The sequence below is a fragment of the Pseudopipra pipra genome, chromosome 5 (genome assembly GCF_036250125.1).
Source record: "Pseudopipra pipra isolate bDixPip1 chromosome 5, bDixPip1.hap1, whole genome shotgun sequence".
NCBI classification, from domain to species: Eukaryota; Metazoa; Chordata; class Aves; order Passeriformes; family Pipridae; genus Pseudopipra; species Pseudopipra pipra.
Genome location: NC_087553.1, coordinates 30163686 through 30177905, shown reverse-complemented (window position 1 = coordinate 30177905; position 14220 = coordinate 30163686). Strand labels below are relative to the sequence as shown.

Below are 14220 nucleotides of genomic sequence, written 5' to 3'. Positions count from 1 at the left end.
CCACAGCCCCAAACAACTCTTTAAAATGTGAACTTGAAAACTTCACATATTTGAGACTAGGTTCTGATACATTTTACTTCTCTACCTCCTAAAAAGGTGCATTTTCAAACTCCAAAAGACCTCTAAAATCTTGTCACAAGAGGACAAACAGCTCATCCCAAAGCCTTATGAGAATACCTTGTAATAAATCTCAGCAACACAGAAGCAACAAAAGAGATTTTTGTGACAGAGGGCCCTCTGCTTATGACCGAGCTCTCTTAGGGGGTGGAGATTAATTTGATTAATGCAGTCTTACAAGGTTTATATTGTGTATCATACCATACTGGAATACAACAATGCTTTTTGCACACTCACGAACATACTCATGCACATTTTATGAGTAAAAAACATAATCTTGGATTGGCCTTATTATTCTAACTTATAAAAATTTTGAGAGATGGCCTCCTAAAATAGAATATGAGGAGTGCACTATTTGCTATACAGAGACTGTAACAGGATAACATCAAAACACGAGAAAGCTGTATTTCAAAGGTGAGGAGTGACTGTCACAGGAATGGTTATCATGCTAAGAGTCTGAGAGCTGCTTATGTGAAGACAGGACACTGATGATACGAGAAAAAGCCCAGTATGTTCATGAGATTAAGACCTGTCATGTGTTCTGTCCTCTTCCCAATGTTTTCTCACTTGTTCTCCCCTCCAATTCAATAAACTAAACTACAGCTGTTATAGGAGGCTTTTATTCTGAACAAACCAGTGAAGATACAATTTATACTGAAAGCCAAAGCTGAGGCAAGTCACATTTCTGTTGCTGTTATTTGCTGGCTGTTTTAGGGGGGATCCACTCTTGGATCTTCTTGCGAGTAGTAGAGTAAGGCACGTACTGCCCAGGGGTGCCACTCAGGTTGAATTTATGGTTCTCCCAGATAAATTTACGAGCAACTGGTGGATGAGTAGTCGGAGGGTCATCCGTCATTGAGTGGAGCCAGCGATGCCTTAAGAGGAAAAAGACACATTGTTATTACGGAACTTGACATGATCTCCAACAAGCCTATCTCCTGACTCCCAAGGCCTCTCCTCTGAAGAGACACTAAGTATTTCTTTTGAGAGAGGAGAAAAATAATCTGGTGTGGCTTTGAATGAGACTACAGGACACTGATTTAAAGTAGTTACACAAACCTAAGTGTTAAAAACCAGTTCTGCCTCCATGCAATTGGAAGCACACCTGAGTTCAAATTTCCTGTTTGTTTGTATGCTGAGTATTTAGGCAGGGTACATTGTTATGTGTTTGTATGGCTTTAACCAGGCAGCCAGGTCAAGGCAGGCCCTACGAACGACAAAATCACAAGGTTTGGTTTTATTCTCTGGGGTTTTGATTTGTTGGGTTTTGAGGGTTTGATTTGTTTTTAATTACCAGAAGACTATGCTGCGCAGCACTTTCAGTACCATTTCCAAAGCATTCATGAGACTATCATTTGGGATATGGATTAACGATGCAAGTACATCTAAAACAAGCATGTAAATGTTTACTGACTGCACAATAAAATGATTAATACCAATCAGCAATAGGGTAATTACCAAGTGATTACAGTGATTAGCCTTTACCTATGAACTAAATGTCAATCCTTCTCTGTGCAAGCAACATTAATCATCAAGCAAAGCATTTTCCCTAACAATTTACTTAAACACTACAGCAGGGACCAACTGAATTGATATCCCATTTCTATTTCAGTGCCTGAAGCAACTTTCATATCTGAATTATATTTTAATTATCTGCTAGTTCACATGTACTTCATACTATATGCACAGTTATGACAAAAGTGAAGTTATGACTTTTTTGCAAGCTTATGTATTTTTTTACTGAGGTAGAATTAAAAAGACTTTTGCTAATCAGCTTTTGCAAAGACTTGACCTAAAAATATGAAGTCTTCCAGTTGTATTAGAAAGCCTAAAAAAATACATCTTCAGCCTTTAGCAACAAATCCAGTACATTTCATTAATACAGTAGAAGAAAACCACAGTGGAAGTGGTGAGAAATAGACTGACAGGTATATTCTAAATCTGAAGAGCTCTACAGAAGGTTGATAATCTTTTCAAATAGCTTCCAGACATGAATTTAAAAAAAAAAAAAACAAAACCACAACTTCGGCTATAACTTTAGTACAAAAAAAAAAATTTCACTTGAAAAAAGTTTTGACTGGGGTAGATTTAATTTTCTTCACAGTGGCTACTATGGGGCTGTGATTTGGATTTGTGCTGAACACAGGGTTGATAACGTAGAGATGTTTTGGTTATTGCCAAGCAGGGCTTACACAGAGCCAAGGCCTTTTCTGCTTTTCGTCCTGCCACGCTGGCAAAGAGATCGGGGGTGCATGGGAGGCTGCGAGGAGACACAGCCAGGACAGGTGACCCAAACTGACCAAAGGGATATTCCAGACCATATGACATCATGCTCAGTATATCAGTTCGGGGGAAGAAGGAGGAAGGGGGGGGACATTTGGACTGATGACATTCATCTTCCCAAGTCACTGGTACGCGTGATGGGGCCCTGCTCTCCTGGAGACGGCTGAACACCTGCCTGCCCATTGGAAACAGGGAGTTAATTCCTTGCTTTGCTTTGCTTGCATGTGCAGGTTTTGCTTTCTCTATTAAACTGCCTTTATCTCAACCCACGAGTTTCCTGGCTTTTATGTTTCCTATTCTTGTCCCGATGCTGCTCGTGCGGGAGTGGGCGACTGGCTGTGTGGGGCTTGGTTGGGGTTAAACCACGACACATACAGAGGCAACTTAAACTCACACATCTGTACCTAGTGATGCTTCTGGTAACAGTGGATAGGGATCCTGCACACAAATTCCTCTTTACACATCTGTCACCATGCCTCACCATCCTCCTCCTCCTCCAAGAGCCATGCACACCAAGAGAAAACTGTCAGAAGAAATGCAGTTACAAAGGCCCCTGAAAGACAGGCTGGAGCAGGTGGAGCACAATTACTGTATTAATGCTCAGCTGAAATCAACCAGATTCCAAGCTTGCATGATGTCTGGCACTTCTATTACTACACGTGTACTTAATATCATACACTCATTCCTTGAAACATGAGAAAGGTTTCACAGAATCATTTAAGAGAGTAGCTTTATCTGTCATTTAAACTATTGTTCTGCAGCTTTTCTAAGACTAAATCCATAAAGTCTTGTAAAATACAGTATTTTTGGGTAATTAATATATTTACTTTCAGGATTTTCTGAATTTCTGTAACACAAAATGAAATCACCCTCAAATTTAAATAAGTAGCAAAACTGATCCTTAAATTGTATTTTCTCACTGAAAAGTAGCAATAAAATTGCTCACTGACAAGACATGTCAGTACAGGTATTGAAATACATAGAGAGATTTCAAAAGTTTGTTTATAACTTAATCCACTATGAATTATATTTAAGAGTTTCAGGGTTAAAACAGGTCATAACAGATTCCCCTTAGAAGACTTACAAGAGCATTTTGGTTTGCAGAGCCTGCTCTCTCAAACAAAAGCTCCCACTCTCCACTTAAAATCTTGAAAACTTTATTTTGGGGAGACTTTCCCCTTGACAACCTTTCTCAAAGAATCTTTTGAAGCCTTGATGTCTCATAGACTACTCCCAGATGCTCAAGAAAAGCTTTTCATGCACTAGATTGAATAGCATGAATAAAGAGATTTGACATCCTGCAGATGGCCAGATTTCTATACAAACTCTGCCTATAAATCCATGCATGGAAAAATAGGCTTCAAAAGCAATTAATGACTTCAAACCTACAAAGCAGAAAACTTACACAGAGCAAAAAAAATCAGGAGGGTAGCAGAAGCTCTGAAGAGGCTGAAGCAGCTTCCTGAATCAGAGAGCAGTCACTACCAAGCAGAGTGAGGCCAGGAAAGCCTCCGGACTTTTCCTTGAGTGAAGGGATGAAAGACACCTCAAAGTATCTTCAAATGCTCTCAAGACTATGTAAAATTTTCTCCCAAGTCTTAACAAATGTTTAGAAGCAAGTTGATTTCAATCTGAATCTACAAGGGATCGGAGCCAATTATATGATGTACAAGCTGTCAAACAAGAACTGCTGCTACACAAACTCAGTAGCTACTACCATATGTGCATCTGCAAGGTTCAGGCACAGACTACGTAAGCTGAGGATGTTTGCCAACTCATTAACATCCACTTTTTTCAACAAGTTCACCATGTTGCAATGAGACAAGAGAAATGAAGATGTGCATTAGGGTCAAAATGCAGAGAGGAATAGGGAGAGAATGAAAAAGGGACAAAAATGTGTTTGTTTACACATGGAAGATAACTTTAATTTCTCATATATGCTGCTACAAGTTATTGTATAGCAATGAGATGGCATTTACCTGAAAACACCAAACTAGCATTTAATCTAGTTGTAAAACCCCACAAATTTATTATGAAGTTACAGGAAGGATGGATATTTTACTCCCCTTCCTTTTCTGCAATCTTTTTGTTCTGTTTTCTTTGAAGGCAGACTTGAAAAGCAGCATTTTTACAGGAAAATCACACATTTCCTTACATTTCCTAGTGTGTTGGCACTTCAAGTCTGAGGTGCTACATTCCTCTCTCTTTCAGCTGTCAGATCAACTAACAAAGAGGATGCAGATTATTAAACTGAAGGTAAACTTGGAATATTTCATTATATGAAGTCAGTACTGCTGATGGTCCTCCCAAAGATGTCAGATTTGCACCACAAGGAAATAAACACTGAAGTACAGGACAGCTACTACAAATACAAAGGACAGTGCTGGCAAAATGAAGTGTCCCTACAAAACAGAAAAACTATTCTCAAATTACAGTTCGTCTTTCCCCACAGGATGATCTTGAAAGAACAATTTCTTTTTAACTAGTATGTACACTTTAACCAGTTGTCAATTTGTTTTTGCTAAGTATCCAGCCAAAACACAAACCAAAGTACATTTAGCCAGAAATACACTAAACAAATAGTTTAAACACATAGCCCAATGATTAGAGTGATTCTGCAATGAAAACATTTATGAAAGCACTAAACAGAGTCCATACAGGCATTGGTATAAATGGATTTAACCTCTGTGGTTTATATGTTCACAGAGCGCACATGATCAGTGTGTTCAAAAATGGAAGCACTGAGTTCCTGCAAACAGCAGACTCTGACCAGCAGGAGACAAAACAAGTATTTTGGTTTTTCTGTCTAAAAGAGTAAAAGGGAAAAAAAATGTGCCCAATATCTTGTATAGCATTACAGTAAGTGAATACTAAGCATTCCTCAGGCAAGTGTTGAAGGCATTTTTAAAAAATCTAATTAACTTGTCTCCAGTGAGGTAGATACCAACATTTGGATTTTGAAGACAAGAAAAGAAAACCTAGAGTAACAAAGAGGTTAAATAACACAACTAAATCAGAATAAACCACAAACCTACATATTCTAGTGTGGTAACATTTTAGAAAAGCAACAGTCTTGATTCCCTGCATAGTAGACATATGTCAAAACAACACTTTGATTTCCTTCAGACTGTAATTTCAGTATATCCGCTGTCAGGAGACATTACATCAATTATTTCAGAACACTGAAAATATTCACTAGTTTCTAAAAACAGTACAACAATATGTTATGACATATAAGATTTTTTTTTCTTGCTGCTTTTCCCTTTTCTTTAGTATCTGACAGGAGGTAAAGGGTAGCATTGTTTTTTCCAGTTGTTTTCAAAACTTTTCAACATACCAAAATGTTTTTTTTCTAGTTCATCATGCATGAGGTTCACCTGATTATATCTGAACAATCATTCATATTCCACAATCCAGAAGGCACACAACTGACTGCAAAATTATACTTTAGAATGCAGTGTACTCTGTGTAAGGGTGTAATCAGTAAGATAACCAGCAGTGTAATCCTAAATACAGTAGCATTTTTATAAGAGAACTACAAAATCATTACAAACTAGTTTTACAAATAGCTTTACTATTTAAAAAAGAAAAATCTGAAAATTCTAGGTTAGCCTTGGTCTTAAACTCTGATTTTGTTCAAAGTGTCATCTTTAGGAGTGACAGTTGCAAAATGTTTTCTGAAAGTAACATCAGCATAAACACTGCAGTAAAACCTGCTTCCACCTGCAGTGGGTACAACAACACACCCACAAAATGATCCACTGAGCTGAATCAACTACATCCTGGAGTAAAAAAAAAAAAAATACTTAGAATAAGTATTCAGATCACACCCAGGTGTTACAGCAGTACTTTATACACTTCCAAGTCAACCCAAGGATGAAAAACATGTATCATACTATTATACTATATATTAATTAATCCCCTTGTTAACAGAAGTAACTACACACAGTCTAATTTATTTCCAACAAATTTCTGGGCCCAAAATAACCATTCAGGTTTTGTGCAAAAACCTGTACAGCTGCACAACCCTACTGTTACACTGACAGCAGCTTGTACAATATATTGTCTCAATTCAGAAGCTTATGTCATGTTAAAAATTTAAGACAGTATAGCATCAGATAAAAATAATAATAATAAAAAAAACCCTGAAAGACACCATTTATTCCCTGTCAAAATACTTCTATTTTTAAAGATGGATCTAAGCAGTATGGAAATACACATCAGTGACTTAGATGTGTCACAAAGCCAGGATTCCTACGTAAGTATAAATACATGTTGTTACAAGACATACAAATTTATCAGCAATAAGAAAAAAACCATAACAAAACAAATCCACAAACCTGAATGGTACTGCACAACTAAGTTTCCTGACAAAAATACCTTAGAACACAGGATTGTTTACCCTTTCATGCCTCATTGCACTCACCAGTCTTGAAAATAATAAAAGGTTTATTGCCCCTTCTAGGGCAATTTCTTCCACATTGATAGGAAACCAAGGCTTTCTACCTCATTAATTTCTATGAAATAAATAAGCTACTTAACCCTTGAAAGATCCCTTTGATACTCAGGAAGAAACCCTTTGTTGAGGTTTGTAATGAGGCAACGAACAGTGCATAAGCATGAGCAAAGGAAAAAAAAATAAAACAAAACAAACCAAAACCCTTGCCTTAAAATAAGGAACATCTTGAAAACCAGCACAGTCTAACAGTGAAAGGATAAAAACTAGAAACAAAGAACTGTTATTATCCAAATAAGGCACGAGCATCTTGGAGATTCTAATGTCACTTCTAAAAAACAATGCCATTCAGCTCTTACCAAATCAGACAGAAGAAAGCATTAAACACATTAATCATAATTATAAGGCTGGGAGAGTCTGAAACAAAACTGCCACCATGGCTAGGCTTCGCGAACGAAGATTTGGGAACAAAACTGACCACCTAGAGAATCTACCCACACACTTCCTAAGTGTTCTAGTGAGAGCCACAGTTTAGGAGTTCATATAATCAATCTCAGCCTTGGCACAGAACATGTATCACAGGAGTAATAAAACCCAGTGTTTGCTAATGCTAATGCTTAGACCACCCAAACACCTCTTCCTTCATATCACCTTTTGCTGCTTTGGGGCTGCAGTGCTATTGCTGTTCCTCGAGAACCACAGAGATTGTTTTTACTAGCATACACTGTTGCTTTATGTGGTGTGAGTTATCTAGGAAGACAAACAAACAAACAAACAAACAAACAAACAAAAGTATTAAACAGCTGGGTGGCCAGAGACCACTTGGAACTCAAGATTGTACAGAATTATTAGTGAGATGCATGAACAGAAAATAAAACCTTAATAAAAATTATAGCAATTTTAAAATAGCAGTCAACATACAGAGCATCCTGGCCCTTTACTGCTGATTATCACATCAATGTATATAAATTGAAATAGTTGTGCTGTTAATGGCTGTGGATTAAGGAATGTTGTTCCATCATTGCCTTATGTTCTTTAGGTTCTTGCCTAGAACAGAAAATAAATTTATTTTTTTTTTACTTCTGTTGGCTCAAGGCTTTGCCAAACCATTAACAGGGAATCACAACTAATAAGGAAAATTGGAAAACCTGCTCAATCTGGCTGGCAAAATGCTTTTCTCGTTCCAAAAAGCAGTGAGTGCATCTACCAGGACAGTAAGCAATACAACATTATGAACTAACAAGTCTGAAATGTTCTGGTCATAAATAGAATAGCTGTGACCCGAAAACTTTTTTTTTTAAATTTCTGCTTTGTAATACAAGAAAATATAGAGGCAATTACACAATTGGTGTCTGTCCAAATAATTAAGCCAAGTGGTTTACCATTCAGGGGGCACCATACTTCCATCAACTTCCCAAAATGTGTTTTTGCCATTCATTTCTTCAGTATACACGACCCATCTGTGTCGACCTTAAATACACAAACAGAAATATTGTATTAGCCCCAAAATAAAAATTATTTTCATATAAAGGAGAGAATTCTTGAAAACCAAGGAAAAACATTTTGAGTAATAGTATCTGCCATTATGGGCACTTACTTATTTTACAGTCAGCACAGCTTTTATTTTTCCAAGTCTTCTGTATTTCCACTGTTACTGTATTTTTATATAGCTGAATCTAATCCTCTCACAAGTAGGCAAATATTAGCAATTGTATAAGTAATGAGAAATAGGAACTCACAAAATTTTCAGGCAGAGAAACAGGTTTGGGCATTTTTTCTCCATTATGAGAAGTCTTTTCCAAAAGGACATTGTCATTGATAACCTAAGATTAAACTAAATTTCAGCTATATTGAACTACCAAGCAATGTTAACCAGCAAGTGCTCTTCCTGGTTACCCTACAAGGTAACCTACAGTCAGCAGGTAGCTTGGACTAACCAGAGTGTCAACTGCTTATGTGTTACCTGCATTGCTTTAAGTGCTACCTTTTTAAGTACTCTAAAAACATTATTTAAAATCCAGTTACTTAAGGTAATAGGAAATTTAGGCAAACCTGTGTTTCTCTGCCCTGAAGTGATTATACAAGTACAGCTGTGAGGCAGTTTTAAAGGCAGTTCTCTTTCTTCCCCCACCTGTTATGCTATCAGCTTTTAGGTCAAGGACGAAATTCAGCTCTCAATCACATTATCATATAGCTCTACCTACATGGAGAGCATCTGACTGGCTTCTATTTAGCCCATATTTATTGTTTCAGATTGACTGTGTTTGCAAATGAACTGAGGGATGCAACAGAGAAATAGAAGATGTCAAAGCATTTCTATGAGTCCCTTGTCTAAAGACCCACACAAGTTAAGTGCAAGGAAGTCAAGCAGGCAACAAGTTCTATTTCATTAGCAGAAACCACACAAGCTCTGTAAAAGCTGAACAGTCTGTTGGGAGGTGTTCACGTTACCACACATACCAAAGAAGTTTCTTGTGTCTTCATAGTATTTGTTTCCGTATTTATCAGTTCCTACCAGATTACCAGTCTTCAGATCATTGACCCTGTGAATTATCAAAACAACAGTTTCAATTGATGTCATCTCAGAATGAAGTGAGAGAGGTTTCCTAGGGGCTGGTAAAAATCTGTAATGACAACTCCTAAACACATTTAGGTAAAGATATTAAAAAAAATATTCAAGCTTAAGGATTGCAAAACATAATCACCAATTCCTGCAACTAATGTGCACCCCACTGATAGGATGATAAAAGTCATATAAAAAGGCTTTTGGGGACTATTATTTATTTAAAAGCTCTCTACAGTGGAAGATAAAGCAACTCTGCAATATAACAATTTAACACCCACAAAACCTTAAATACTGTGGGAGTCCCAGAGTCACATGGGACTTTAATTCACTTAGTTGAAGACCTTAGCATCCTTCTCAACTATTCATAGCTACCATTTCAGCCTAAATTGCCACAGAAGGTGGTCAGCACAGAAGCAGCTTAAGAGATCTCACACGTCTGTGTGGGCACTGACCTCCAAGACAGCAATAGTAATATTTTAAGCTATTGTAGCCGCTTGCCAAGGAAATACCCTAAACCCTAAGGTACAATTGTTACTTTCTAACTTTTGTATAATTGTGAAAGATGCAAGCATTTACCTGCAACTCCGTGAGACTTACACTGACCCAGATAAGCTGTGTACCAGTTTCAACTCTTTATACAAAACATGTTTTAACATTACTGTACATATCAATAATTAAACTGAATCTATGTTTCATATTCTAATGAGAAAACCTTAAAATTACTAAAGTGCTCTTCTCCCCCAGATCTGCATCTTTGCTTTTCTTTTTACTGACGTTCATCCCAGGCAGAATTACAAAAGGAAAAGCTTACTTGCAAAAGTTTTAGTTTTTTGTAGTATTATATACACTCTCAAATCAGTCCCAAGGGAGAGAAGGGATGTGCACATGCAAACTTCCATAGTTGGGAATTTAGCTCTTGTCTTCTCTCCCAGGGTGTGTGAAAACAACAATCATTCTACCAAGTACTCATTTTAAACCTTTGTGGTCCCAGGTAGAAAGACTCTCTGATACATCTCTCCTCTGTCAAAGAAACACTCAGACACCTCTGGCTCAGCTATACAAGCCCAAGTTCCAGCTTCAGAAAAAGAAGACCCATTTCACTCCTGCTCTCCCTTTCTTCTTCCCTTCCATTTCTTGTAAGGGTTCTTGTGCCCTTGTCCTGACTTCATGCCCTTAATATTGATATCAGACACTAAGAGGTATGTATAGCTTCCAGAGGACATTTTCCAGCCACTTTCACTGAGACTTGAATAAGGACAATGTTTCCAGCCACATAGACTCTTAATAATTTGACTTCTACTGCACATAAACCTGTTGTAGCCACCTCAGTGGAAAAGATGTAGGAGAAAAGCAGGGAAATTCAGAGGAAAAGTCTCCTGACTGCGGGAAATCATTTTTCCGAGTTCAAGAAATAATTATTTCTTAAATATATCAATTGTTGCAAGAAAGAACACCTTGATTACTCTTCCTTTAAACACCAAGTCTATTCCTTGAGCTGGGACAGATGGATTAATGGCTTGAAAGGTGAACAGGAGGCAGCAGCTATGTTTGAGGTTAGTGTAGTTATGAGGATCAGGTGTGATTCTCCACCTAGCACTGTAAGGTCAATCTTCTGAGTGAAAAAAAGGAGAGCACTGCCCCCAGTCTTACCTGCTCTCTTTTTCTGTATGGTAGAAAGGTGTTGACACAGCCTGCAATCTTTGACTCACAAAAGATCCCTGACAAGACATTCATTAAGATGTGCTTAGGAAGAGGTACTCTGATGAAACCTAAGACTCAAACTCTTCTACCCTTTCATTTCCCCAGCTCAATTTCTTCTTGAAAACTGCCAGTGTCATAGTTATAGCCTGAGAAGGAAAACAAACTGGAGAAAACAACTTGGGTGGAGGGGAGCAGGTTTGTGACAGAAAACAATAATTACAATAGCATAAAATACTACCCAGGGAAATCATGTATTGTCATACTGCTTAACAGCTTAAAATTTCCCTCTATGAAGTTGTGCATGAGGGAGGTCTATCTGAGCTGCTTTTTACAGTAGAGACAGAGAAGCCAGAAGCTGCCTGTCCTCACAGCTAGTAGGAATGCAAAGTTGAGACCTCCCAAAAGTGAAGCTAACTTCAGAAAGCATACAATATCATGCCGTAAAACAAAGGAGAAAATAATTTAAAATGTATAATAATTATAAGGGGAGCAATATATTGCTCAACTGAAAGAATACAGAGCTGGTTGTAGGTTACTAGGCAAGTTTCACAAAGAATGTTGATAGTAGCCTTATTTAACACTGTACAGCATTCCTGATCAAAACAAAACCAAAACAAAAATTCCACTCCAGAAAGCACAGGGGTCTGACAGATTATGATATAACCTTATTGAGGAAGGTCACATTATTATACAGGAAATTCTGTACTGTCTTCAGGGCTGTAGTGACACCACCAGAATGAAATTCAATGGTACAAAGGTCTAGCACAAGGTGATGCACCTAGAGGCTAGTAAGATCTGAAGCACTGTGCGCCTCATTGCAAGGAAAACACCTGGATGTCACAAGGCAATAGGGAGCTGTTAATTAAGTGACATGTGAGGGAAAAAAAGACAAGTTGATCCTTAAATGCACAAGTGAACTGAGCTGTCTTCAGTGAACAAAACAATTACTAAAGCTATATATGACAATAATGATAAGGCCTGATCAGCAACTGTGCAAAATGTTATGTTCAACCACTCAAAACAGATCAATTTAAACTACAAGAAATAACAGAGAAAGGGCCGTTATGACATATGAAGAAAAAAAAACAGTCTTCAAGAAGACTCAGAAAGTTTGGTTTGTTTGTTCAAACATAAGAAAGCCCTTGGTATATAGCAGGGAACTTCATATTTGCAAAGCACCTCTACCCCCTACTCCTGATTTCCCGCTGTTGATTAAAAAAAGGCTTTTTGGCACTTAGTCAGGCCTACAACACTCACTGTAAACATTCTATTTTTTTTCCGGGACCAGCTACAAAGACAATACAGGTTACTGACACTGGATCACATACCATTTACACTTCCACCTTATATTTCATCGAGGACCCGAATGAAAAAAAGAGTGCCTTAGTAAACCTGCAGCTACTCCTATTTGAGAGCAGCTTCAAGCATGCTGTCACAAGGAAGAGATGAGATGTCAGTGGGGAAAAACGACAGAAGAAAGTTTAAGGCAGACAAGTGCAAGGTTCTGTACTCGGGGATGAAGGCACACAGCCATGTTATTCCACTGAATGGAAACAAAGGCTGCAACTAATTTTGCACGAAGTGCCACTGGGGCCAGGGGGTATCCAGTGCTGAGCACAGGTCAGTGCTGACAACCCAGTGATAAAGAAGCAGATGTGACGTGCAGTTTGGTGTTAAAGAATTAGAGCCGGTCAGGCACATGAAGTAATTCCCTGATCTACACCGAGTAGTTTCAGCAGACGCATGGCTTCCAGGCTTGCACAGTTCAAGTAAGTCACTGCCAGCCCGAGGCGACTCAGAGCAAAGGGCACGATGGCGCACGGAGAAGCGCTGGGGGCAGCTACAGCAGAGACACGGCTGGGGCAGCGGGACTAAGGCCTGCGGCTGGACACCAGGAAAACCTGCCTGGGCAGTACTGACAGCTCAGCGCCGAGGAACCCTCCAAACTGCCTAAAGAAGAGAAAACAACCCAGGGGCCCTGCCCCGGCCCGGCTCTAAGCACAGCAGCGCTGCCGGCCGGACACACCTCCCCCAGCGGGGGGAGCGGAGCGGGCTCCTGCCGAGGCCTGCCCGGCACCGCGCACCTCCCGCCGTGAGGGAGCGCCCGCCGCCCTCCGCCCCGGCGCCGCGCGGAGCAGTGGCCGCCCCGTGCCGTGTCCCCACCCCCGCCAGCTCCGCTTCCCGCGGGGCAGCGCCCGCCCCCCGCCAAGGTGACCCCGCGGGGCGGAGAGCGGCGAACGAGGAGGCCCTGCCGCCTGCGCCGGGCCCCGCGGTACCTGAGCAGCTGCAGGATGGCGCCGCGGGCGCCGCCGTGGCCGCCGATGTGCTTCAGAGCCCGCTTCAGCACCTGCACGTACTCCGCCATCTTCGGGCGGGGCCGCCGCTGTGCCCGCCCGGGGCCGCCCCGGGACCGCCCCCCGGCCCGGGCGGTGCCGCCGCCCCCGGCCTGTGCGAACACGGCAGCCGGCGGTGCGAGCCTGCTGCAGGCCGCTGAAGGGTATTTTCTGATGAGGACACTGCGATTTGGCTCCTAGTCTGCATAATCTATAAAAAGAACTTTTGCCTACGGCTCACACGTGAAGGTCAGCAAGATACAAAGAACTTCAGGATAGGGGGAAGAAAACCCCTTTTTAATAGAAATGTCTACTGACAGTCTCTTATTTCACATATGTCACAAGATCTGTGATGACAAAAGAGTTGCCAAGACTGGCAGTAAGGAGTCCAGGATTGCTTAGATCAAAAATCAGGAGAAGGGGAGGTGACCTCTCACCCAATGCAGACTGTGGCCGATGGTCAACAGAAGAGTCTTGTCTTGTCTCTTCCTGGATTTTCCCAATTCTAGCAGGCTGTTAAGGAATGTGTATCTCTTGTCTGGTCCACGTCTCCACCCCGCCTTCTCTGTCTTGCCCCATTACCTTCTCCTGATCCTGCATCAGCAGGAAGAAATACCTTTGATTGTTCTGTGTGGATGTTGGAGCACTTTGCTGTGGTCTGGCAAGGTGCAGAAACAACTTCCCTGACCTTCACAAGGGTAGGGCTACACAGGCCAGGCAAAAGCAAAAATAGACCCACAGTACTTTGTCAGAGCAGGCAGGAC

The 14220-nt window shown here is 40.2% G+C and overlaps 1 protein-coding gene across 3 annotated transcripts; it reads right to left on the bottom strand.

Moving 5' to 3' along the window:
• Window positions 1–721: 721 nt before the first annotated feature.
• Window positions 722–13538, bottom strand: NDUFA12 (NADH:ubiquinone oxidoreductase subunit A12). 3 transcript variants are annotated; one of them, XM_064655445.1, is made up of 5 exons: window positions 12452–12475; window positions 11073–11140; window positions 9317–9399; window positions 8239–8326; window positions 722–992 (listed from the first exon to the last, which is right to left on the bottom strand). In XM_064655445.1, exons 1-5 carry the CDS (start codon window positions 12452–12454, stop codon window positions 812–814), a joined length of 423 nt encoding a protein of 140 aa, XP_064511515.1. In that variant the 5' UTR covers window positions 12455–12475; the 3' UTR covers window positions 722–811. The 3 variants fall into 3 exon arrangements, with proteins under 3 accessions (XP_064511515.1, XP_064511513.1, XP_064511514.1); XM_064655443.1 differs by lacking the exons at window positions 11073–11140; window positions 12452–12475 and adding an exon at window positions 13400–13538; XM_064655444.1 differs by lacking the exon at window positions 12452–12475 and having other exon boundaries at window positions 11073–11167.
• Between the last annotated feature and the right edge of the window lie 682 nt (window positions 13539–14220).

What these genes read in the sequence shown, in the direction of transcription:
- NDUFA12 (XM_064655443.1), bottom strand. Translation starts at nt 13,488, where the DNA reads ATGGCGGAGTACGTGCAGGTGCTGAAGCGGGCTCTGAAGCACATCGGC. An exon ending in GCCATCCTGCAGCTGCTCAG is followed by an intron (nt 9,400 to 13,399) that starts GTACCGCGGGGC and finishes GATAATTCACAG; the next exon opens with GGTCAATGATCTGAAGACTG. An exon ending in AGTATGGTGCCCCCTGAATG is followed by an intron (nt 993 to 8,238) that starts GTAAACCACTTG and finishes TTTCCTCTTAAG; the next exon opens with GCATCGCTGGCTCCACTCAA.